Below are 27,413 nucleotides of genomic sequence, written 5' to 3' on the forward strand. Positions count from 1 at the left end.
CCTAAATAAAATATTTAGAGGTACCTGCTTCCCCAAGAGGCCAACATGGCCTCTCTTTGGCATCAGGAGCCCTCTGAGGAAGATGTCTGCAGATAGGCAGGAGTCCAGGTGCAATATGTCTCAGTCGGGGAGCAGAGATGAAGGAAAGGGATACTGGGAGGCAAACAGAGGCATGGCTAATGTTGAGCCCAGAGAATGCCTGTGACAAGAGACTTCACAAAACTAGATAGACAGAGCAATGTGACTGAGATAACAGAACATTATTATTCAAAGAAAACTTGAAAGTTTGACATTGGCAGAAAAATGAGGGCTAATAGAAAATATTAAATAGGCAATATCATAACAATATGTTCACTGACGTCCACCAAATGAACGGCAGAACATTTCGTTCTGAGACAGATCCATTGGAAGGAGGGAGGTGAAGAGCTGGAAGTATCAACAAACAAATTGCTCATAATGAAGGCTAATGCATCCCAAACTCTTGAAATGGGCACTGTTGTAAGTGCTTTCTACCATTGATGCCATTATAGTAATCCTATGAGACAGATACCAGTCCTGAGCTCATTTGAGATGGAGAGATGCCATCCCAGAATGCTAAGCACCTTGAGCAAGTGCACACAGATGCATCTCCATTGGAAGCCAAGCATCTAAGTTCAGCACTCATGCATTTAACCGTGACACCATACTGCCACTCCTTAGATGCACAAAGGTGTGTGTCATTCCCTTCTCTCCTTGCCTCCTGGGCCTGAAGAGCTTCTTGAATGCATTCATCTTTGCAGACAGAAACTCTCAACTTGTCTTGGCAGTTGCTGTCCTGAAAACCCCACTCCCAAGGTAGGGAGATCTATAAATCTCCTGCTCATCCCTTGCTGCAAGAAGCCTATGCCTCCTCTTGACTCCAAGGTTCAGTGACAATTGCTTTTAAGTGGGCAGTCCCTAGGCCTGGAAGGATGCATTCCCTGGCTGGTTACCAGGAGCAGACTATCCCAGAACAATGCTACTAAAAGGGTGAGAGAAAAACAGGCCAGCTGTGGTGATCTGTTGAGAATGCCTAGCCTAATCAGTCTCATAGATAAAAGGACCACAGCTGTTGCTGCATCCCAGACTCTAGAAACCAGGCCTCAGGGAGTCACTTCTGAAAGGAGAAATGGTACAGATCGGCCAATCCAGAAATCTTCTATTTTAAAACCAAGCAATAGACTCAAGGAGATGCTAGATTGGTCCAAAGCCAAGACACAATTCATGAATGATACAATGGGACCCAGGACTGCTGCATTCTCGACCCTTCTCCCTGCCCTAGAAGGCTCTAAGCCTTCTGGTCCTTGGGGCCGATTTTCCTATCCTCAACCCAGCTCTCAGGAATCTCTTCGTTTCCACTAGCCTTCCTACAGTCTCGGCAGAGGCGATGATGGAACCTGTACAATAATACGACAACGAACATCAGTTTGGCTCTATTCCCTTTCCTCCATCTCTAGTGTCCCAGATTAAGCAGTCACTAAGTCAAGAAGGGCTTCAATCAAAGGACTACTCATATCGCTCATCCACAGAAAGGAAGAATAGAATGCAAGAAAAAAAAAAGAAAGAAGAAAAGAAAAGAAATTCAAGTTCTTCGGGATTTCTCAAGTGCTGTCTCCTAGAGAGGCTTCAGTGATAAAGGAATAATAAATATACAGGAAGCACTCAGTGTGTGCCAGCAGTCAGGCTATTTTCCTTACATGAGCATATTTGTTCTCATGAGCCAGATACCCTAATTATTCTCATTCTGTCATAGAAGCAGGTGAGATCTGACATGCCTAAGGTCCTAAATTCACTCCCAAATTCCACTTGACAACAAAAGCCAGTTGCTATTCAAACTGTGTCTTCGAAGGTAAGATGGATGATCTTAACCTCACACCGTATCATTTAGTGTGAACCTCCGTCCATAATGTAAAGGCACGGAATGCACATTGTGGGAAAAGAGGCATATACAGTCCACAAGTTTAATTCGATTGTGGCCCACAGAACATTTTCTAGAATACAAAAGCCTCAAGCACCATGTGGTGACAATTAGCCTTCTCCTCACAACTCCTCCTGGGACCTGCCACTCTCGCCTGTAGTCCAGGGAGCTTCCTTAACCCAGAGAGAAGGGCATGCAAAGCATGGCCCCTTGCAATTCCCTGCACAGCTGGGGAATTTGAGGATTCTGTTATTTCCTCTCCACAGCTCCTCTTGAGGAATTCACGTCCTGCTACCGGCCTCAGGACAGAGCTAAAAATAACCTCTGGTTTTCAAACCGAAAGCTCAATCTATGGGGAGCCTTTGCTGGTGTGTGCTGTGTGCGTGGGGCCGGAAGGGCTGTGTCAGAGTAGCTGAGGTCAGCCCAGCCTCATGTTGTTGCTTTCCTCTTTCCAAGGAAGCCCCCGGCCTCCTGGGCCTCTTGAGTCACCCCAGAACACCCCAGTGGATCCTGGTTGGAGGAAGGGAGTCAGGTGGGACCAACTCTGGCACCATAGTGGCTGCCAGCCCCTAGGATGCAAAGCAGGAAGAGGAATTTCTAAAAGTATAAGGGGAAAAAAATCGGAGGGGATTCTCAGAGTAGTGATTGTTCTAATTATAACTAGGTCCTGCCAGATTACAGAATGAAGGGGACAGGCAGGCCTCCCTTACGTTGCTTAGGAGCAAATTCCCCATGCCTTGCTGGAGTGTTTCCACTCCAGATGCCTCATGTGCCCAGGGTTCTGTCTAGACTTGTCTGACAAGGTTGCCCAGAAGATGTGTCCAGCTGGAGGAAAGAGCTGTCTTCTGGAAGGTGCACTGCCGCCGCCTCCTCCTCCTCCTCCTCCTCCTCCTCCTCCTCCTCCTCCTCCTCCTCCTCCTCCTCCTCCTTGTCCTCTGGGTGTTACAGCCACACTAGAAGTCAAGGCCGGCACAACTGTAGTGGAGACAGATGACCTCCCACCCCATGCCCGGGGTCTCTGTCGAGTCTCCTCCCAAGCCCAACACTGCTGTCCAAGCAGTTTTCTTGGAATACAGACAGAAAAAAAGTGCTCGGGGATGAGGCTGGAGGTCTGGCCCCTCAGGTCTGGGATTGATTTCACTGATGTTTGACCAGTCGCAGGCCCCAGGGATAGCTGGATGGCGTTGATCCTCAGCACCTCCACTCCTTTCCCAACAAATTCCCCACCAGAAATCCTCCTGCAGGTGGCAAGAGCTGAGCTCAACCAGCCTGGCTTCCTAGCAGGAACCTGCTTCCTGCCATCTTGCCTGAAGATAAGCAAAAGCACAAGCTGCTCCCTCAGGACCTGGAGGTGGTAGAAGGTGATGGTGGTGGTGGTTTGTCTTCTGTTAAGGAGATTGCACATCTCTGGGGGGCCTTTTCAGGACCCCAAGTGACATATGTAAGAATCCTAGTCATTTGTCCATGTTATTGTTGTTTTCGTCAGTTGTGGGGCTTAAACTCCAGTCTTGGGTGCTGTCTCTGAGCTCTTTTGCATAAGGTCAGCACTCTACCACTTTGAACCATAGCTCCACTTCCAGTTCATTGATTCATTGGAGATAAGAGTCTTTCTTGCCTGGGCTGGCTTTCAACCACAATCTTCAGATCTCAGCATCCTAAGTAGCTAGGATTATAGCTGAACCACCAGCACTGGACAGAATCCTAGTCCTATTACACACAGACACCTCCCTTCTCTAACAAGTGTTAGCAGCTAATGACTAGGGATGCTTCTGAAGAAAAAAAAGCTGAGGAGCTGGAACAGGGGCTGGGGTAAGGGCAGGGACGGGGTGGGTGGGGCATCAGTCAGGGTGCCCAACTCTTGGCCTCTCTCTGGGGATAACAGAATGAGACAGTGAAGACAGCTGCGTGGCATGTGGCAATGGGGTTGTGTTTATGGCATGAGATTTGTAGGAAGGGGCCGGGAAGGAGGAAGAAGGTGTTTCCAAACCAGCTTTTAGAAAACACAAGAAGTTTCCACTCACCGGAGCTGTGACACGATGAGTGGGTGAGGCAGACGGTTTCAACCCTGACACTGGCATTCACGGGCTAGGTGAACTTGAACAGCCTTTTAACCTCTCTGAGAGGACAAAAATAGAGATGCTTTGTACAGTTGATATTTTCCCTTTAGAGTATTATGCCGCATAAAAGGCTGGAGACCAAAAATAGATAATAGGATTCCCTGAACATTCCTAAGAAGGAGAAAGTGTGTTAAAAATAGAAAAACTTAAAATGTAGATGGAACTCACAGATGGGGGGTACGGTGGGGGGGACCCTGGGTCAAGGAATACCATTCACTCTTATGGCTTACTTACTTCCTGTCTGACCACTGGGCCTTGTGTTTTCCAGAACCATGTGAGGGCCGACCCAGGAAGGCGGACTAGAACACTGAGGCGCTGTCTCCTCAGCGTCGCCCCCTTCAGGATGGAACAGTGGAGGCCCTGGCCCTGGGCCTCCCAGGCTGACAGCTGGTCTGTGTTTCTGCTCTCCCTGGTCTCCATACTGCTGACTCCCTCCGCTGCTGGCATGCCGCAGTTCAGTACTTTCCATTCTGAGAACCGTGACTGGACCTTCAACCATTTGACTGTCCATCGAGGGACCGGGGCGGTGTATGTAGGGGCCATCAACCGAGTCTACAAGCTGACGGGCAACCTGACCATCCAGGTGGCCCATAAGACAGGGCCGGAAGAGGACAACAAATCATGCTACCCACCTCTGATCGTGCAGCCCTGCAGCGAGGTGCTCACCCTCACCAACAATGTCAACAAGCTGCTCCTCATCGATTACTCTGAGAATCGCCTGCTGGCCTGTGGCAGCCTCTACCAGGGGGTGTGCAAGCTGCTGCGGCTGGACGACCTCTTCATCCTGGTGGAGCCATCCCACAAAAAGGAGCATTACCTGTCCAGCGTCAACAAGACGGGCACCATGTATGGCGTGATCGTGCGCTCGGAGGGCGAGGATGGCAAGCTCTTCATTGGCACCGCGGTGGATGGCAAGCAGGATTATTTCCCCACTCTGTCCAGCCGGAAGCTGCCCCGGGACCCCGAGTCCTCGGCCATGCTCGACTACGAGCTCCACAGCGATTTCGTCTCCTCCCTTATCAAGATCCCCTCGGACACTCTGGCCTTAGTCTCCCACTTTGACATCTTCTACATCTATGGCTTTGCCAGTGGGGGCTTCGTCTACTTTCTCACTGTCCAGCCCGAGACCCCTGAGGGCGTGGCCATCAACTCGGCCGGAGACCTCTTCTACACGTCACGCATCGTGCGTCTCTGCAAGGATGACCCTAAGTTCCACTCCTATGTGTCCCTGCCCTTCGGATGCACCCGTGCCGGGGTGGAATACCGTCTGCTACAGGCCGCTTACCTGGCCAAGCCTGGGACCACCCTTGCCCAGGCCTTCAACATCAGCAGCCAGGACGACGTGCTCTTTGCCATCTTCTCCAAAGGGCAGAAGCAGTACCACCATCCTCCCGACGACTCTGCGCTCTGTGCCTTCCCCATCCGGGCCATCAACTTGCAGATCAAGGAGCGCCTGCAGTCCTGCTACCAGGGGGAGGGTAACTTGGAGCTCAACTGGCTGCTGGGGAAGGATGTCCAGTGCACCAAGGCGGTAAGCTGGTACTCCCCTCGCCTTGAAACCTATTTGTGATGCACCCTGGACTTCCTGCTTGTACCCCCTTTGCACATCAAGGCCACCAAGGGCTGGAGGGAGAGGGATTGTCATGCTCAGGTTATCAAGAGATCAGCAAAACTGTATAGGATGGCACCACCACCAGATGTGTGTTCGTTGGGCTTATTTAATCATCCTAAATATATGCCACGTACTAATAGACCTGTTGCAGGTGTTTGGTGAGCCATACAACCATGTTCCCTTGCCTTTATCAAGCTTACCTACTTGCAAAGCAGGACAGATGAACACATAAGGCACACAAGTTGTCAAATGGTGATGACTGCTACAGAGGAAAGGAAATATATGAGAGAATCAGCTCATTGAGAGAGTGGTATCAAAACAAAGACTGAGCAAGGGAAGGAAGAGAGGCATGAGGGCATTGAGGGAGCATTCTGTAAAGGAAATGGCAAGTGTGAAGAATTCAGGGCATGGCTGGTATGGGTGAGGAGCATCAAGGTCAGTGTAGCCTGAGCACAGTATATGAGAAAGAAAGTCGAAGACAAGCCCTGGAACTGGTAAATGGCCCAGATCACGTACATACAGGCTAGAAGTCGCTGTGGTGCCAAGTGAAGAGATGGAAAGATTGTGAATACATGAGTCAGAGGAGAAGAAAGGCAGACAAGCTTGACTGATGGCTTGAAAACTGGAGAACAGAGTCTTGACAAACATTGAGAAGGGAAGGCTATCCTTAGGATTTAAACCTGAGGAGAGCAAAGATAAGAAAATCAGTGAAGGATGTGTTCTGAAGCTCATAGTACTCTGAATGAACCATCCCTCTAACTCCTTTTCCCTTTACCAACCTTTCCTTCTTCCCTCTCTCCTTCCACCCACCCATCCCTCCATCACCTCTCTCATCCTTCCCTCCCTTCTCTCTATCTGGCCATCATCTATTCATCTTACCTATGCCTCTATCATCTCTACTTCTCTCCATCCCTCCATTTTCTATCCATCTTACCCATCCTTTCATCTATTTAACAACCAACTATTGAAAGTTTACTGAGTGTCTGGCACTCTACAAGGCACTGGGGATACACACATAAAAACCATCAGCTGGGTGCCAGTGGCTCATGCCTGTGATCCTAGCTACCCAGGAGGTTGAGATCTGAAGATCATGGTTGGAAGCCAACCCAAGCAGGAAAGTCCATGAGATTCTTATCCTCAATTAACCACCAAAAGAAAAAAAAATCTCAACAGTGAAGCTGTGGCTCAGGGGATAGAGCTCAAAAGCTCAGGAACAGCACCTAGGTCCTGAGTTCAAGACCTAGTACTGGCACACATGTGTGTGCACGCACACACACACACACACACACACACACACACACACACACACAAACAACACACATACATACACCACAATTAGTAATCTCATATTTCTCCCAATCTAGTGTGAGTGAGAAAGGGAAGGTGGTGAGAGAGAAAACTGATTTTGTTACCGTTGCATTTGGTTAAATGTAATGATAAAGAGTTTGGGTTTCTGTCTCCAAGACCAGGGTTCAAATTTTGTCTATGCTAACCCCTGCTTCGGAAGTAACTTAGCAGCTCAATCTTCTTACCTATGAAATGGGAACCATAACATTCACCTCATAGGATGATCAGTTGAGAAAATAGATGGAGAGATTCACACCATGCCTGGCATGTTAGTTAACTGTTAGGGAATGTGACAAGTGCTAAAAATAGGGTTTTGTGCAAAGAACTCTGCACCAGCAGCCTGAGAAAAATATCTGAAACTGAGGCCCATCTGACTGCCTCCTGAATATTCCAAAACTCATGTATTATCTTGAGAAGGAAGTGAATGCCCAAGCTGTGCTTCCATTCTCATCGTGGTCAACCATGATGAGAACAGGCTTTAAAGTCCAACCTGTTAGGTGTATTTAGCACGTGTAACTTTGGTGAAGTCCTGCACCTAGTCAGAGCTACAGAGTTTTTCATCCTTAAAATAGAAGTAGTAGTACCCGCTTTGTATGGTTGTTGTGAGGAGCAAAGAGAAAACTCACATGAGATGCTTAGTACAATATCTAACAGAAGTCTTTGATCAATGAGCTGCTAGGATTATTCACAGTTACCATAATAAAAAGATGGTTATTGGTTTGGTTGTCTTACAAAATGAGGAAACCACCTTAGAGAATAACCAAATTTCTTCTTCTTCAGATCATAACTGAAATGTTATGATCAATGACCCTAACCCTGATGGAGAGAAGTAGAGAGGTAATGTAAGGGTTAACTCCTTGCAGCTCCATTCAGATTTCCATAGTCAAGAGTGGGAGGGCTTGTCAGGAGGAAACTTCTGATTCCTGCTTGCTTCTGAGCCAGAGGAAAGAGGAAGATGACACCCTGCGCTATTTCAGTGGCAGTGCAGAGGGACAAGCCCGGGCTAATAACCAAAGGACAGCAAAGGCACTGGGAAAGAGATGACAGCCAGAAGGACCAGGACTTCAGAGAGAACAGCCCTGCTGGGGGTGGGGGCACAGCCTTCAACAGCCTTTATAGTAAGGAACTGCAAAAAAAAAAAAAAGAAAGAAAAAGAAAAATTAAAAAAAGGACCCTTTACAGGTATAAATAGTACAAAGGATCCCGGACTAGAGGTATGTTAATGTACTTTAAGGTAAGGATCAGAGAAGGATGCTCTGGTCACCAAGTCTGACTTTAATATGATCACTAGACTATCAGGGAAATGTTAGATCAGGGATTCAAGCTTTGCTCACTGGAAAGGGAGAAGAAGATAGATTATCATTCATTGCATAGCAGCTAGGAACTAAACACCACGAGGGGCTGTTTCAGTATTACTCACTTGATCTTCATGATGATCCTGTGAAGCCATTACTCATTATTGCCCTCATTTTTTCAGGTAGAAAAACCAAGGCTCAGAAAAAACTAAATGAATTTCTTAAATACATTCAGCCATGAATGATAAAGCAGGGATTCGAATTCAGTTTGGCCCACCTGACTTCAGAGTAGCTGTGCAAGCCCTTTCCGTGTAGTTCCGCTGTGTCTAAGGCAAGCCCTCCAGTCTCAGCATTCCAGCAAAAGGAAAGAGGCGGCAGGTTTTGGGAATATCTGACAATTTATTGAGGCAGAAGTTGTGGCAAGATAGAAATGCTAACCACTCTCAGGGACCTGGGATTAGAACAAACAATCTCCTCCACAGTTCTGGAGATCCTAGAGTCAGGAAGAATGCTGAGGAAATCTACAATTACCAGCAAGCTTTTGCTTCTGTCACCATTTATCCAGTGCTGGCTTAGGTTACAACTGTCCCCAGATTCTGTGATATTTTCAAGGCCCTAAAGAGAGTAGTTGGTTTTTTTTGTTTGTTTTTTTAAATCTTAGGTCACAAAATCAAGGGCTTAGACCCAAGAAGAAGCTTGACAATACCTAGCTCAACCTTTTATTTTACAGATGAGAAAATGGAAACCCATAGAAGGGGCATACATACCAGGACAGTTCCTGCCTACAGTGAAAGGATGAGGAAAGGAGGTGGAAAGTAACAAAAACTAGAAGGAGCCGATTATTCTGTTCTGCTTGACAAGGGAGGTAGAAGTATCCATATCCATTGCTATGCCTGTTAATAATTGTCTACAGGCAGGCAGAAGATACAGAAAAAATTCTAGTTTATAGCATTTGCCAGTTTCTCTGGTGTAAATAACTTCGCCACAGCTGATTTCAAGCAAAATGCCATGTCACTGAATTGAGAGATGTACAAAATAATCTCTCCTGAGTGGGCATTAGAGTGGTACAGCTTCATTCTTTCTGTTCCACTGTGGGAGGCACAAAATGACCCAAAGTTCAAGAGTCATTCTTAGCCTACAACTTGGCTCTTTCCTTTCTAAACACCACATATTCACCAGTGCAGAATCATCATTCCTATCAGCAGAAAGAGCAGGAATAATCCACAAAACATCCAGAAATCACAAGAAAGTCCCAGGGAAGGAAGAAAGGAAGAAAGGAAGAAAGGAAGGAAGGAAGGAAGGAAGGAAGGAAGGAAGGAAGGAAGAGATTGACCAAGGAATTGAGCCAAACAAGGAGTGAAGCTTGCTCTTCTCTAATGCAGATGAGAAAAGGAGGTTGAGATGATCAGGAGCTAGATGTTGCCTTGATGTTTCCTCTCCTCACAGCAGCCAATCCATTCCTCTTCTGGGATCTGGCTACCCCAGACTCAGGGCTCTTTTTGCTCCATAGTATGTAGCTTTAGCCAAAAGATTCCATATTGTACAACCAACTGAAGTGGCTCAGAATGCCTATCAGGGTCCAGCCTTGTACCAGGCATGGTGCCAAGAATGTAAACCCTAAACCCTTCTGTAACCTCTATCTTCTAAGGGCATGCAATATCTTTTTCTTCTTCCCTCTCTCACCCATCCTTTATCCATCTGTCCTTTCCTCTATCCCTAACTCCCTTCTCCTTCAGGGTCTATTCATTAAAGATTGCCACTTAGTAGCTCCAAAAGAGAATGCTTCTGGCCTGAGTGAACAGTCAGTTAGGAGAAGAATAGCAGACAGGAGACCAAGTCTTTTCGTCTTTTCCTTCCTCTTCAGCAGTTTTTTCTTTTGTCACTTGCTCAAAGTGATCTTTGAAAAGTGAGCAAGTTCTTCCTGACAGATTCTCTCCATACAGACACAACATCAGTCCATTCTTTTTGAAAGACTGGTAATAGATTTTTCTTTCAGTTCTCCATGTCCAACCTCACTGAAGAGTAGGAGTAGGTATACAACTTATTTATATACTCCTTCATACTTCGAATCGGAAAACAAGGAAAGTTTTATTCTAAAGGAAGAAATGAAGACTTAAGTTTTTCCAGGCCAAGAAGGCAATTGCCATTATTCCTATTCTGGAACTTCCAATGTTCTCCTAGAAGAGTAGATAATAGAGATAGTTGAATGACTTAACATTCCTTGTGCCCCTCGGGAAGACCTGAAGACCTCCTCCCATCCCACCCCAAAAGATCATCAACTTAGTCATGGAACAAATAAGAAACTCTCACCAAGCTGGTAGTAACCTAGTGATGTTGCCAGACACAGGTGACTCCAGATGAGGGGAAGATGCCCCCCCCCCACTTTTTTAAAGTCTAGTTCCATAGAAGTCAGGATGAGATTTGTGAGTCAGCTGGTTCTCAGCATGACCTGGACCCCTGAGTTGGTGCCTTTCCCGAGTCTATGACCGCAGGTTGAGTGGGTGGGGGTAATTTGAAATTATGTCACCGTGCCAATCATTCTGATCCCCTTCCCTCCCTCCAGCCAGTGCCCATTGATGATAACTTCTGTGGCCTGGACATCAATCAGCCTCTTGGAGGTTCAACCCCAGTGGATGGACTGACGCTATATACTACCAGCAAGGACCGAATGACCTCTGTGGCCTCCTATGTTTACAATGGCTACAGTGTGGTTTTCGTGGGAACTAAAAGCGGCAAGCTGAAAAAGGTAAGTCTGTGGGACTGGCTGAGGGTACTTCGTACAAAGTAGCTGCTGGTGGAGATTTAACCACAGGCAGATCTTCACTGTCTTGAGGGGAGCGAGTAGAATGGAGAGGTAGGCAGGGTCTTTTTTGGTGACTCATCTTCTAACTGTTTTCTCCAGCCATCTGGGTGTCTAGGAAATGCATACGTATTTTAATGTTGCCAATCTTTACAAAATTAGGAAGGTGCTTTACCTAAAGGATAAAAAGAAAACATTCTTCATTCCCAAATTCAGTAGACATTTAAAAAATTATTATCGATCTGATGAATCATCCATGATGTAAATTCATCTGACTAGGATCTGTAGAGTTGAAATGGTGCTCTTTGTTGAACTAAAAGAAGCGGATTAGAGCAGAGGTGAATCTCGATTCTAAGAACCGAGAACAAGTGTTGGATAATGTCTGATGATATGTGATACTTACCGATCCTTTCTCACAATCCCAGATTCAGCCCTCCCCGCCATCTCATCCAAACCTGAGCTTCTAGAAGGAAGTAACTATTTTCTCCTGTGCCTCTCCTGGGCATCTCTGCCAGCTGGAGGGAACAGGCTGTCTGGGGCTGGCAGCATGGGAACCCTCTGGCACAGCAGGCTGAAGCCAACAGCTTGTACCTACTTGTCTTGTGCTTAGGGTGTGGAGAGAGAGAGAGCACGCACAATCTGGTTCATTATGTGGGATTATAGCAGCTGCATTCTTTCCGGCTCCAACTAATCCCTTTTTCCCAAGCTTACCCTCCTGCCACCTCTCCATCTCCTAGCACCTGTGGATGCAGGCACATGCAGACCTCCCTGTATCTTACCCTTTGATGTTGACATCACCCCCAGAGCTCTTTCCTCCTAAATCCATTTAGAGTCTTAGGAGGGCTGTTGTTTGGGAATGGCGAGGGAGGGGAGCTGGGAGGCAGCTGAGGAAGAATTTCCATGTTCTTCTTGCACTGACTTAACTGCAGAGGAGGCGAGATCCGGGCCTGGGTTTATGATAAGGTGTTGAACCTTCTAGACCTCTCTGCTTCCCATGATACTGAAAGCTCATTTCTTTTCACTGTTGGGAAAGGTTCCTGCTTGCTTCTATCCTGTGCTTTCCCTTATTCCTGGGACTGTGGACTCTAGCTTGGCTTCTCTGCACATGGAAGGGGTGACAAGATTGGTTCTCCCACACTCACTTTCCCAAAATGGGGAGAGGAAAGAGGTTGTTTGAGGATGGTCCAGGAAGAGTGAAAAAGTAGCATGTTCTGCTGGAGCCTGATCCTGGCCGCTTTGCTACATACCCAGGCTTACCACACCTACTTGGGCAATCAGTACCTGGCACAGGTACAGAGGCATGGGTCAAGGGAACTGGTGGGGTTAAAAATCTAGCCTATATAGTCTTTATCAAGCCAAGCATCCTGTGGTTCAGACATTTGACCGGTGGGTAGCTACTGGCCAGAGCCTTTCTAAATTGCAATAGAAACCACAAGGAAGCTGGTACTCAGTGCCTTGATTCTTTTCCTTCTCCCTCAGTCATTAACCCAGGCTATCTCCTTTGTTTTCTGGAAAGTCCTATTAAAGGATCACCTCTATTCTCACGTGTTCTTTTTTCTCTTCCTTAATCCCTTCACCAAGTGTTCACTGGTAAAATAGGCCCCAGGACTGTTCTGAGAAGTACAACCATTCTCTGAGAAACCTCACCCAATACCCTTCTTTTCCAGCAAGATAACTGGGGCCCAGAGAAGAGATCTAAGACAAGTTGTTTCTTGTGCTGGCCCCCAACTTGGCACCTTTTTAACCTAAAGAAGCAATGATAGAGCCTGGGGATCGAGACTGAGCATGCTCTTCATTCAGGTCCAGCCTTGCTATGGAGATACTGAGTTCATCCAGGGGTTAGTACTTCCATTCTATCCAGCCCAAGAGCCAAATTAAGGGATCGCTGTTTTCTGAGTGGATGGACCAATGATGAGTAAAGGAAGAATGATCTAGCCAGACTTCAAAGGGACCCTTACTCCAACTTATTATATCTCCATTCTCTATGTGTTTCACATGGCATATGGAGTGCTGCTTGGCATCTTTCCAAGCCATATACCCAACCTGGCCAAGCCGTCTCAGCCCTGTAGGAGCCCAGGTGGACAAGTCATTGTGAAAACAAGTCAGCAGGTTCAAGGGGCAAAGTTGAGGGGGGCATGGCTGCCCACAGCTTGTTCCAACCTGCAAGATGTCTATTCTTTCTCACTGTGCTTTTTTTTTTTGCTATTTCTATGAGCTCATATGGTAACTCACCCTTCCTTTCCACCCACTCTCCTTTGAGGCACCTAAAATTAACACTTAGACTCTCCCTGTCCTCCTTGCTTACCTAGCCACTTGCCTCTACCCTCTGCAGAGAAACAACCCATGAGGAATTTATGGAATGTCCCCAGGAAACCCTACCATGGGCTGGGCCCCATGGTCCTTTCAACACAGGAAGAAAATTAAAAAAAAAAAAAGCTAAGAGTTTGGAGTACTCATTTCTTCCATGCCTGGCCAGCAGCGTCTGTTAGACTATTGGGCCCTTATCCACAGTTGGTCCCCAGAGGAACAGGATGTCCCTGTGTGAAGAAGTTGAGAGGAAACAAAGTCTAGAAGTGGTGTGACCATGAGGTGTTCTTAGCTTGTGTGTCACATACTTGCTCATTCACAGGAAATACAAAGACCAGGCCCCTTCCCTCTGAGCCGCAGAACCAACTGGTTAAATAAGGCTAAGACCACTAAGTTGAGACTCTTCTTGCATAGAACTAAGTTCTGTGTTTGTACTTGGTAAGATAGAAATTTTCCAAAGGATGGAATAACTCAGGGAAAACTAGCATCTGGAATGTGATCAATCTCCAGGGCTTTCTTCAGGAGTCAGAGGACCAGACTTTGCTTAAAGAGAGGGTGACAGAGTAGATAAGTTGGGAATGAGAAGAGGAATCTGGAATCTGGGTATCTACCACATGTGGGTACTAAGTCTTGAACTCAGAGCCTAGTTGCTGTCCTTTAGCTTTTTTGAGCTCAAAGCTGGCACTCTACCCCTTGAGCTACACTTCCACCTCTGGCTTTTTCATGGGTAATTGGAGCAAAGAGTAGGGACTTTCTTGTCTGGTCTGACTTCATATTTTGATCCTTGTATCTCCACCTGATGAATAACTACGATTATAGATGTGAGTCACCAGTGCATGGTATGATTCTGTATCTGAGGTGATCAGGGAAGTCTAGAGTGCACAGAGGAACCTATAATATTTGAGACAGTTGGAGAGGAGGTAGAACCATGTGCGGCTCTAAACTCTAAGAGGGTTCAGTGAATGGGGCTGGGATTTAAGATGACCAGAAGGTCACAGTGAGCTAACTGTAGGATACATCTTCAGGTAAATTGATGAGTTATCAGGTTAATAACCAAGAAGTTTTCCAGGTCAGGAGTCTCTATGACTCTAACTTATAGTGGAGGCCACTTCATAAGAGTGTTGAGCAAAACCCAAGTGCATAGTGGGCGAGAGTGCCAAGGGTGTGTCACCCTGCCATGTGGAGCATATTGTAAAAGGATGTTAACCCAAGGAAAGGAGGACATAAGAGAACTTTCTTCCAAGAATGTAATTTGCTGAGCACTTGCACGTCAGGTGCTCCTTTAAGAGCTTTGTGGCTATTAACTCATTTAATCTTGATGTAACACTTACAAAGTTAAGTGCCCTTGTCACCTCCGTTTTACCGATGAGGAAATAGAGGCAAAGGAAGGGAAAGAAATGTGTCCTTAGACACAGAGCATGTAAATGAAAGATCCTGGTCTGCATGTTTTGCCATTGAGGCTATGAAAGATAAATTAGACTTATTTGCTGTGGCCCCACAGGTTGGACAGAACAGGGCCAGCACTTAGAAATGACCACAAAGCAGCTTTCCTGCTCATGTAAGGGAAGAAGTTCCTATTAGCCAAACTATCCATGGATGGAAAGAATCGACTCCTTATCATGGAAATACCCATTCAAGAATGCTCCTTCAGTGGAGGTGGGTAGCAAGGACATGGGGTAGTGGCAGAGAAGAGGCACAAAGAGAAGGCCAGGGCATGCTTCCTGTGAGCCTTGAGGCAGAGGTAGGGTTGAACCTGTCCTCAGCATGGCAGAAAAGCCCCGCAGGATCAAAGGAGAGGTCTTGAGTACAGACAGGGCAGAGCAGATACAAAGATGATGAGTGCAAGTGGCGAGATGTAGGGGAGAGAAGCAGTGTGTTCTGGATCCTGGGCATCATCGAGCTCTAGTAATTACATCCCACTTGATTACAGGCAAGCGATGGTGAACCAGGGCTGACAGACATGCAGCTATGCCTAAGCAAGTGGGAGAAAAAGTAGTGACCAGAACTAGAAACTCAGTTCAAAGACTTTCTCAGGTTCCAGGGAGGAGTCAGGCATCAGTTCAAGCATCATTCCTGGGTATGGCAGGGAAGGGGCTGTGCTGAACGTAAAGGAAACATAAATGGAGGTGAATGGAAGGGCTAGCTGTGGTCTGTTTTCCTCCCACCATTTGAAGCTGCTGAAGCTCCTGCCTCTACCTCCAGATCACAGCCTTGCAGAACTCCTCCAAGAGGCTGCAAGTAGTACTCTGTTTTGGTTCTCCAGCCCCTGGATCCTAGGGGCCATAATCAATAACAGGAGACGCTGGTTCTCTACTCCCTGCCCTCCCTAGAAAGCTTCAAACCCTGAAGCTTTCTATACAGAAGTAACCACTAAACCATCCACCTCTCTGGAGAGTCACAGGTCCTTCAGCGTGCAGACTTTCTTCTTAGTGTTTCATCCCCTTCTCTAGATCTAACATCTCTCACCTATTAGAGACCCATGAAACGGATCACACATACTCTAGGGGCCTACACTCTACCCTATCCTTGTTTGCATTGATTGGAATGGAGTCTGATGGTGCTATTTGGAAAGAATTGGGGTCATGTTGTGTTGTGTTGAGTAGGTCAGTTGAGCTGGCCATGGCCTAGGAGTTGTGGAGGCAGAGAATTCTGGTGGGTTACCAGAGAGGGGAATGGGAGAGGTGGTATGCTCAAACACCAGCTTCGAGGAAGAAGGGGATGGAATTTACATGGCTGCTCAGAGACTCTTTGGATGATACATGCAGTCGTCTGGCTTCACTAGCTCACACAGAGACTGGCCTGAGCAGACCAGCAGGAATGGAGGCCCAGAAAAAAGTTTCCCAACCAGCCTTCTACTTACAGCATTCCATTTATTTGCATTTTTGCAAATTTACATAGACTTTCCAAATTCTGGGGAGGGGCCTGGGCTCTTTTGGTATCTCCTTCTTTCCCATTAGCTAGTTGTGGCTACTGCTAAAATACCTATGAAATTTTGTGTGTGTGTGTGTGTGTCTGCTTGCCTGCCTGCCTCCCTGCCTGTCTGTCTGTCTGTCTGTCTGTCTATCTGGCTGGCTGGCTGTGTCTGTGGGGCTTGAACTCTGAGTCTGGATGCTGTCCCTTAGCTTTTTCATTCGAAGGCTGGTGCTCTATCGCTTGAGCCATAGCTCCACTTCAAGCTCTTGGTTAGTTGATTGGAGACAAGATCTCACCGACTTCTCTGCCTGCAAGAAGCGCTGTGCATTTCCAGTGCTCTGCTTCTATGAATTTCTTGAGAGAAATTCTTTTGGCCTGCCCTTAAGGAGCATACTAACGGAAGGTCTCTAGTCTTCAGCCCACCAGAAGTCTTCATGTCCACCATCCTATTATCTCTTTGTAATGAAATGATTGCTTTTTTATGTCAAGCCCGGAAAACTGTGAGCTTCTTGCAATAGCAGCTTCAACCTCCGAGAGCCACCACAAGTCTTTTCCAAGCCTGCACATTAGAGTTCACAAGACACTTTTCTGTCTTTCTCGAATACTTCACCCAAGTCTGGAGTTTGCCCAAGCTTATATGTTCACCTCAGCCTCCACTGGCAATGTCGGCTTTGACAGTAGGGCTTTTACCCCAAACAACCAGAAGTTCCTAACCTGTTACTTGGCTCCCCTCATTGGGTAGGGCTGCCTTGGCAGAGTTGGATGAAAAGCTGAGAACCATGCCTTTCGCACTGTGCCAAACCCACCAAACAATGACCACTCATTGCTCTAAGTGGAAATGATTCATCATTTCTCAGTGTGAACCCTTGAATGAATAAACAGTCTGGTCCTGGGGTCCAATTCTAGGAGATCCAGGGAGCTGCCCTGAGATGTTGGCTCTCTGATCTGATAACCCATGGCTTCCCCCAGGCATGTTAGTGATGCCAGGGATGGGTACAGTGGGGAGAAGATGCTCTTTCCCCTTCCTGTGGGCCTACATCATCTCAGAGGTGGGTAGTGGCTGGGCGAGCTCACCACCACATCCCTGGTAATGAGTTTGGCTCCTTTCCCAGGTTCCTGCCGCCAAACTTACTGTTTGTTTTGTTGTTTTATAGGCCTCTTGGGTCCCCAGAACTAGTCTTCCGAAAGCTGGGAAAAGCTGCATTTGGTTGGCACAGGGAAGGAGGCATACTTACAGAAGCTATCCTCTCCCTAACATGCACACACACACACACACACACACACACACACACACACACACACACACGCCTGCACGCCCCCCTTTTTGACAGGTAGAGCCTGGGACACTGGTTCTGGTGTCCCCGCTAATCCCAAGGACAGAGCCATGATCTCCTACAGCCATCCCCAAAGTAGGGAATACAGACTCATTTATTTGGGCAGCTTCTTATATAATTCAATCTTAAACAGTTTTTGTTGGAGGCATCCAGTGGAGTGTTCAGTTAGCCATTTCACAGCCCAAAAGGAAACACTGCAGCTCAAGACTTGACAGGAAGAAAGGTGAAATGCGGGGAACTGTGCTTCGGGAACAGAGGGTTGGAGTGAGGGATTCAGGCTCACAGAATCCAATCCAGGTGACCGAAATAGTCCAGAAACCTTTTATTCAAGAGGCTGAGGGGCTAAGTATGTAGAGGTCTCATTTCAAGAAAGAGCAACTAGATATAGGTGTGCTCTGTAGGCCATTAAACCTTGCCTTCCTGCAACATGCCTGACCTTCAAGTGGGAACCCATTTGCATAACAAAAATTATCTGAGAGCTCTGATTCTCTGGTAGCTCATGCATGGAATCCTAGCTACTCAGGAGACTGAGATCTGAGAACTCTGGTTCTCTGGTGGCTCATGCATGGAATCCTAGCTACTCAGGAGACTGAAACCTGAGGAAGATCATGTTTTGAAGCCAGCCCTTGACAGAAAAATCTGTGAGACGCCTGTGAACCACCAAAAAACTCGAAGTAGTAGAGTATGGCTCAAGTACTCAAACACTACTAGCCTTGCACAGAAAAAAGCTCAGGGACAGTGCCCAGGCCAGATTTCAAGCCACAAAAGATATGACCCCCAAAAAATTATTTGAGTTAGTGGAAGGTTGAGATTTAAGGAGCCCCTGAAGCCTGGGCAGGAAAATCTATAAGATTCTTCTACTCAATTAACCACCAGCCCTCCCCACCACCCCATCCCAAGAAACAGAAATGGACCTGAGGCTCAAGCACAAAAGCTAAGGGACAGTGTTTAAGCCCCGAGTTCAAGTTCCAGTTCTGTCACACATGCCCACGTGCACGGATGCATGCATGCAAGCACACACCCACACTATGAGCTTATGAGATTCCATCATGACTTTAGCTTGATAACAATGTGATCCCTGAGCTTCTGTGTCCTGACCTATACAGAAAGGATAATTCTTACAGCTCTTCCTTATGAGACTGTGAATAGGTATAAATGAAATATGCTTTTGAACTAATTTTTATTGTTATCTACTGTGTGCCAGGGTGAACAAACTGTCAGAAATACCCATCCTTATGGACATTTTAACGTGAAAAAAAAACAGGCAAAAGCTATAGGGAACCACAATATGTAGCACGTTTAGAAGACAGTGGGCATAATAAAGCATCAGGAGATAATTCATATAATGCATGACTCTGTTGGAGCTGGAGAACGTTGCACTAAACATAACTACGGTTACTTATGTCATGGACCTCATTTTTATCTCTCTTTCTCTCAAATAAGGTAGCCATAAATATGTTACATATTCATGGTAAGGATTAAATAAGAGCATTTTTTTAAGGGTGCTTAATATAGGACTTGGAACAAAAGTGTTCTGTCTTATTACTAACATTCTGTGTCTTCTCCCAGATCCCAGCTCTTCTTCCTTAGCTTTCTGAGGTAAGGACACTGTCACATCAGGCTTCTTTTGAGTGACACATTTGCAAGGCCAGATAGAGGAAAGGATCCAGGTCCCTGCCCCCTAGCCCTGAGTCATGGGAAAAAAAACATTCCGAAGACTGGACCAGCTGAGCTGAACTAATCTAATCCCACTGGACTTTGGCATCCAGTTGCATTAGTCACCAGTGAGAACTTTCAGAGTCCCATATCACAAAACAATATGTTCTCACCCCCCCCCCTCCCCAGGGTGGGACTGGGGGAAGTGTCGGTTCCGCTCTTGCAGCTTTGCAGGGTTGAGTAAACCGGTGCCATTCTCTCTCTATGGCTGCTCTCAAGCCAACCACAATATCCTGGTGCTACACAGCTCTGCCTCCCATGGGCTATGTGACCTGATGGGGGAAAACTTAACTTTCCTCAAGTTAACATCAAGCTGATGTTTGCCTTATAAGATTTCTATGTGCATCCAACATGGTGGGGAGGAGCTGTCAAATGCCTAACACAGAGACTGATGCTCTATAGGTTCTTAGCCAATGGTAGGCAATGCTGCTATTGACCTTTTCACTACTAATATGACTCCTCTTACCATATGTGTTTCCACACACAGAGACAGGTTCAAATTCTCTTCATTCTAATGAGGTTATTGTCTCAATCTTTTTCAGATGAGTAAGAAGGGTTGAGATCGTTCCTCTATCACAGACAGCAATACTGACTTTCAAAGAGATTATGCACTTACTGGGGATCACGTGGCATACCAAGGGAAGATAAAAGAATTAGAGCCAGGTTTATAAATATTCTGGGGTGGAAATGGGCCAGACATACATTTTAGTCATTTGCATAATCAGAGATGATCAAGCCACTGGAATAAACCACTTGTGTCTTCTTCTTATGTCCTTTCATTCAGGGCACCAGCAGATACAGAGGTGCAAGGTGGTGATCACGAGCCTGGGGTTCCTTCCATTTTCCCTCCTGGGATTCTACTCTAACCTCACCTCAGCCTTCAGATAGGTCCTTAGGTTCCAAGGTGTGGCGGAAGTTCAGGAGCTGGTAGCACTGATGTGTCAGCCTCTGACACTGTGACCTGGGCTCTACTCTATGCAAAGGCTGAGGGTCCCCAGATAACCTAGCAGGAAGCTTGGTATTAATGGGCCTGAGAAATAAGCCAGGTACCATGCAACTCAAGTACTCAGAGCAGCCAAGGCAAAGGGAGAAGCTGGGGTGTTAGAATCCTATAGAAGTGTGAGGGTTCCCAGAATCTAGCTTTTCTATAAATGTGCACCATAGAGGACACACTAATGAGGACATCAAAAAAAATCATTCTAGCCTACACTGGTATATTGTTCCATTGTTCCAATAATGTATATTGTTCCACTGTTTTATGGATGAGGCACCAAAGCTTGGATGGATTGAGTGCTTGGCTCAAAATCAGTAAGGTTCTTAGTAACAGGGAAAAGTCCAGAACCTAAGTGTTGGAGGCCCTTATGTATACTGCATGAGAGAAAATTCCCTCCATACATGTAAGACTGGCCTGTGCTTCTCTCTAGCCTGCAAGTATTTCCTCAGCAGAACCTAACATCAGTCTCAAGATCATTCTTCCAGAACCAGAGTCCACCTGAACTTCCACCAAGCCTGTCTATTCAGGCTTGCTCTGGGGTGGGGTACCTGCTTCTCTGACTCTTCACTGCACATGTCTGGGAGTCTTACTGGAGCCTGCCCAGTGAGGAGGCTACTCAGCCCCATAACGCTTGCCCTGGGGGTGGGAGGTCTGACAAGTCCAAACATTACATTGAATATTCTCTTTAGGCATGCTGCTATTTGTCTACTATAAATGTAAGCACCTACTGTGTGCTAACCCCTGAGCAAAGTTTTTTAGGGATGCCACATCAATTATATTTATTATAGGCTAAGAAATAAAATGATGTCCATTCTGCATCTGTCCACGCTGAGTTAAGTTGTTTAGAATCCCATTGCTATTAGTTCAATGTCCAGTGGTTTGAATTCAGACCTCTGGATCCTCTAAACCCTTAACCGCACACTTTCAGCACTGGATTGGAATTCCCTAAGGTTCCATGCATTCTTCTACAGCCTCCTGATCTGAGTTTCGGGGAGCTGTAAGAGATGCAGAAGTGAGGGAGAGCTTCCGTGGTGGACTCTGTTTAGCGAAGGTATCCTGGAAACACGGGGCATGGCAGCTGTCACCTCGGCACACGCTGCCTGGCGTCATTCTCCTCGGGCCTCTTTCTCAGGGTCACAATGGATGGGGTGGCAGTCTTTTGTGCCACACACAGTCCCCAGCTGACTCCACTTTCTTCAGGCATCATTGTTTGCCCTGAGCTTTCTGAAAGGGAGACAAAAGAGTGTTGCTGACAAGGCCAAAAGCTGCTGTGTGTATGAAGCGTAAGGCTTGCACCCATCACCCATGCATTCCTTGAAGCCCCCGGGCTCTTCTTCAAAGACATTGTCTGGGATCTTTTGTGTGCCAGTCATGCCCATTTACAGCTGTCTGGGCAAAGGTTTCAGTGGAGAGGAGGAGAACACTGAGCAATGGAGTCATTTTGATCTGGCAAAATTGAAAGAGACACTAATGCAATAGTTAACAGCCGACCACTGGGAGGGGGATGGGCCCAAATGCTCGTTCTCTGTTTATGGGACTTACACAATTCCATCAATATTGATGCCTGATGCCTTTGATTCTGACACTAATCATTGCTATGAATTAAATTTGCAGCCATATAATTAGGATTGCTATTAATAGGGCCCTGAGCTAAGCATCACGATGCAGCATGTCTTTTTTTTTGATAGAAAATGGCATCCTTGGAACTGTGCTAATGGGGTGCACCTGGGATTTGCCAGGAATGATGTGAAAATTATACATTCTATATTTGTATTGGGCCTTTTACAGAAATGCCAGCAAACCAAGGTGAGACTCGGGGAGTCCTGTCTATGACTGGTGGACAGCGGTGAGAGACCTTCTCTTGACAGTCTTTAGAAAAGAATGCCACGGAATCAACTGTGGCTGCTCAGTCAAGCTCCAGCTTCTAGTACTACTCTACTTAGACTTAATGAGGAGAGACTAGGGTCTTTCTCACCCTTGAAGGCAGCTTTGAACTAACTAAAAGACAACAATAACAACAACAAATATCTCCATATGTCCTAAGCTTAGTTGTTAGAAAGGGCCAAACCCTTAGTGATAGAGCTCATTGGGTCTCATTTCTAGGTAGATGATTGAGTAAGAGCCCCGCTCACAGCTAATCCCACAGAGAATCTGTCCACTGTACACATGGAAGAGTTCCGGTTACATGGCCCTTGCTGACATGCTTTGCTAGGTAAACTTGAAGCATGAGTTACTAGAGGCCTCAGTTCTTCTTTGGAGCCTTCCTATGGTCCCTCTCACCCCCACCCCTACCCAGTCTAGTATACCCAGAGCTACTTAACCCTTCCTTGACAGCGGCCCAGGTGAGAACCTCCCCCACTTCACACAGGGAATGGAAGGGTGCACCCACTGGCAGAGGAGATGCATCATTAGTCCTTGTTCATTTGACCTTCATATTGAAAACAATTTTTCTTCCAAGTAATCACTTATTGACTTTTTTTTCTGTGCTTTCATATCTGGGGATGGAGGTTATTGTGAGGAAATGGTGGTTTGAGTTCTAATTCACCGTCTATTATTTACCAAGATTGTGACCTGAACTGTTATTTAACCTTTGAGAAACTCAGTGTTGGCAGTGCTTGGCTTCCCTTTTTATATCTCCTTCCTGGAGATTCTGAGGAGGGAAGCATATATCTGAGTGTCCCAGCTATATTACTGTCTACAGTATTGTTTTGTACCTCTAGCATCTGCCCCAAATGTACCTTGCATGGGTGTAAGTCCATGCTTCAAAGCCAATGTATGGTGAGGTAGCAGCAGGCACATGGCCTCTGGGTACTTCTCCCTACGAAACTCCTGAAATGATGTGTTGATTGAGCCCTTAATACATGTAGTTTTTTTAATTAACGGCCAACCACGTGTTATTCTTCATACCTGACGTTAAACAGAGATAAAGGTGATTGTTGGGTGATTGTTGGTATTGCCGTTGTTCTGGTTCCCACATTAATCCTCATCAATCTTATAATGTTGGAATTTAGCCCAATGCTGGGCACATTCATAGTCCAATACACATTTACTGCATGAATACGCTCCCCTCCTTTGGTTATCTTGTCATTTGCAGGATTTTGGGTGCTACAGTGAGAGCCTGAAATCTTGGCTCACCTCAAGGCAGTATTACATACCTACAAATTCTCCCCTTCTCTAACTAGCCTTTCCAGTAACACAATTGCTACCCCTCTTGGAATCATAAAATATCATATAGCTTCAGTCTCAGACAGATTGGTGGCATCCCCAGACAAATGGTCATAAACAGAGAAATGGAGGGGAAAAAAATATACCCACCCCACCCTCTCTGCCACCATCAAATCAAAGAAATAAAAAACCTGTCTCTTTGGTGCCTCCCCAGTATTTATGTCTGAGCTCAGAAGACACCCCTGGGCTACAGCCAGTCTGTGTATTAGCATTAGTCCATTACGCTTTTTATGATGCATGTTACCCCTGCTCCCCACTTCCCCCTCCCCATGCAGCATTTTATGACTGTCCTTTTCATTTCTGGAAAGAGCTTCATAGAATGGCAGATGCCTGCATTTCCTCCACTCTTTGGGGAGCTATTTGTAGGCAGTCTGTCTCAGGCCATAAACAATGGGAGATAAACCACAGCCACTGGCAATAAATGCAACCAAGGCCAAGGAGGTACAAGAAGTAGAGAAGGGTATGCTGGGTGGTATCTCTTACCAGCCCAGGGTCTGGTAGGCGTGGGGGTGGGGGTGAGGGACTGGGGCTGAAGTGCATGGTACCTTTCCACATCTCCATGAAATCTAGAGTGGAACCCGACCACCCTGGTCACATAGGTCTCCCCTGTCAAAGCAACCCACCCTTTAACTGTCACCAGAACCACTAAAGTTCCCAGTCCTGAGACCAGGGCTTCCTTCCATATCCGTTTCTCCATTCCCACTCCTGTTGCTACGTAGATTGCTGTGTGCCTCTTAGACTCCTGAACAACTTCTAGCAAGTTTCTTTTTTGTCATCCATTGTCCTTGTGACACTCACCCTGTCCCCCCTTTTTTTCTCTCCCCTCTCCAATTCTCTTTTCCCTGCCTCATGCCCAAGACCAAGTCTTGCCACTCTAACATACCACCACATCTGGCTCATTTCAACCGTAGTCTGAGCTGAGAGCTGGTAGTTCACACCTGTAATCTTACCTACTCAGGAGGCTGAGATCTAGGATCATGGTTCAGTCAGCCCAGCAGGAAAGTCTGTGAAACTCTTGTCTCCAATTGAACACCCAAAAGCCAGAAGTGGAACTGTTGCTCAGGTGGTAGAGCACTGCTGGCCTTGAGTGAAAAAGCTCAGAGACAGCTCTCAGGCCCTGAATTAAGCCCCAGTATCAACCCAAGCAAACAAAACAGCAGCAACTCTCACCCTTCAGCTTGGACTCTGGTGTCTGTGGCAGTGATATTTGTTTATCTCAGCTGTTGAGCTGTACCCACAAGCAAGTTCATTTATAACCCTGTAGGAAATAGCACCTGGAAGTACCTTTGCTCCATAAAAGGCACCCTTGGGAGAAGAAAACCAAATTCTGCACTAATAATTGATCTAGTGGAGATTTCAGAGTCTCCCTACACACAAATGGCAAACCAAAGCAAAGAAGTGGGTATAAGAGAGTGGAGGAAAATGGGGCCCTATCCCTGTATAATTACTACAAAGACTCACCACCCCAGCTCAGTGGCAGGACACAGAGAGAGGAGTGAAGAGGATAGATAGTGTTCTATTGCTTCTCCTTTAGTTTTGGACTCCGAATCAAATGGAAATGCTCAGATAAAAGCGATGTACATTTAAAATGTATGCGTACATCAGACTGCTGAAGATAGTAGCTATTATACTGTGTGTGTGTGTGTGTGTGTGTGTGTGTTTTGCAGTAAGCTGCTAAATTATTTATTGGTCACTGGGCTTTAATCTCATAAACCTGCCTCCAGGCCCCTAGCACCAGCAGTCTGCGTACTGCGTAAAGCATATACATTGGCTGGCTGCACACGAGCACTCTGGTGACTCTTGCTAGTGATGGCTGACTCTGTCTCACTTGGCCTTTTCCCCCAGATCAGCTCATTAACGGCAGCAGGCACACCCTATGAAGAACCTGCTCATTTTCCCATTCCTGCAAACTTGGAAATTGATTTGCATGTTGTAGCAAACAGAGGCCTCCTCCTAAGCACACAGTATCAGAGTCGGGGGCTGTGGCAAGAAGCTGGTGTCAAACTCCCTCCCTAACCCTGAAAAGGGGAGGCTCAGATGACTAAGAAATGACTTCAAGGCCACAAGTTATTGTCAGATTGTCCAGAGCTAAGTACCCTAAGCACCTCTGACTCCTGACCCTCTGAACTTTGACAATGAGCAAATTTATTTTTAACTTTAGGTCTCAGTTTGCCTCTTTTAGAAAATGCGGTGCGCGTGCGTGCGTGCGTGCGTGCGTGCGTGTGTGTGTTTTTGCACATGTGCACCAATACTGGGGCTTGGACCCCATGTTTGGGTGCTGCCACTTAGTTTGCTCAAGTCTGATGCTCTACCACTTGAGCCATAGTCCATTTCCACTTTTTATTATGTATTTATTTATTTGATGATGAACTAGAGATAAGTCTTCTTTCCTGTCTGATGTCTGACCTGGCTTTGGACCACGATCCTCAGATCTCAGTCTATTGAGTCACTATAATTACAGACATGAGCCACCATTTCCTGGTGTAAATCTGATTTTTCTTCCCCAGCTCCCAAGACCAAGCACACCTGTCTGGGTATGAACCTCCTGATCATTCTTTAAATGTCAAGATAATAATAACCCCCCCCCCAGATTGTGTCACCGTTTAATTTATATAAAGAGATTCACTCATTTTGAACTCAGGCTGTAATCTTAGCAACCCCCTGTAATCTTATGGAGAAAAAGAGAAGTCAAATGAAATTCCCAGTAGTGGCAGGATGCTCTTCCTGGGTCTTCCTTACTCGCCATCCAGTTGTGTCAGCTCACTAGCCTTGACTCTGGGTATAGACACCCTTGGCATATATCATCTCCAATACCAACTCCCTGTGTGGAGGGAGAGCTGGTACAGCTAACACCTACGTGCCTGAGTTTAGAAATCCAGCCAATTCTAGAGTCAGGCCTTCCAAACTCAGACTTTAGCTGTCTTGGGTCAAAGGAAGCAGTGGCACTCCTATCTGGGGTTTATCATTCATTGTGCTGAGCAGAACCTTCAGGAAGGTAGGCAAGCCTAAGAGGAGGGCTGTGCACAGGAGTTTTTACCCTGTGTTCCAAGTCTCAGGGGCTCCTTTATCTACCAAAAAAAAATGTCTTACATGCAAAATAGGTTTTTTGGATAGCAGACCCACTGCTTTCTAAAGATCCTCACTGGTATCTATGACTCTAGAATATTTAGGCAGTGTATTTGCAACAGTGTGTCTTTGGGCTGTGGGGTGATGGACCACTCCCATCTCCTGTCCACCCTCCTTCAATCAAGACATCTTGCAAGGCTTTCTTTTGTCGATTCCTTTACAGAGGTTCACGTGATATGTGATGAAATGTTGGGTTTGCTTGATGATCATGTGATGTGTCCCCCAGGGAAGAGGCACTCGTGCACCATACTTGCCAGGTCCCCACACACAGACATACCTACATGCATTCCAGGTCCCCACACACAGACATACCTACATGCATTCCAGGTCTCCAAACCTAGTTTTCAAGGGGAACAGAATAAGATAAATTGAAAGAAGTCAGATTGTGGCCAAGATGTGTAAATGACTGGATATTTGAGAAACACACAGTCAATGTCCAAATAGAGTAAAAGCACCAACGCAATGCTACATATTATATTATGAATATCTTTGCGCTCTCCCTCTCTCTCTCTCTCTCTCTCTCTCTCTCTCTCTCTCTCTCTCTCTCTCTCTCTCTCTCTCTCTTTCTCTCTCTCTCACCTCTCCCCCCCTCCTTAGAATCCTCTCTTTAAAGAGAAGGAAAGAAGAGAAGGAGATAGGGGAAGAATGAAAGGGGAAAATCCTGGGGAAACCTGGAAACCACGTCTGGTCC

The 27,413-nt window shown here is 46.4% G+C and overlaps 1 protein-coding gene across 2 annotated transcripts in view; it reads left to right on the top strand.

Annotated features, from left to right (window-relative positions):
• Nucleotides 1–27,413, top strand: part of Plxna2 (plexin A2) — a 215,905-nt gene that overhangs the window by 21,819 nt on the left and 166,673 nt on the right. For both annotated transcript variants that reach the window (XM_090341281.1, XM_090341280.1), the window contains exons 2-3: nt 4,322–5,584; nt 10,871–11,053. In XM_090341281.1, coding sequence (XP_090197407.1) covers nt 4,397–5,584; nt 10,871–11,053 — 1,371 coding nt within the window. In that variant the 5' untranslated portion in view covers nt 4,322–4,396. The remainder of the gene's footprint in view (nt 1–4,321; nt 5,585–10,870; nt 11,054–27,413) is intronic.

This window comes from Megascapheus bottae, chromosome 10, assembly GCF_031878675.1.
Source record: "Megascapheus bottae isolate mThoBot1 chromosome 10, mThoBot2.hap1, whole genome shotgun sequence".
NCBI classification, from domain to species: Eukaryota; Metazoa; Chordata; class Mammalia; order Rodentia; family Geomyidae; genus Megascapheus; species Megascapheus bottae.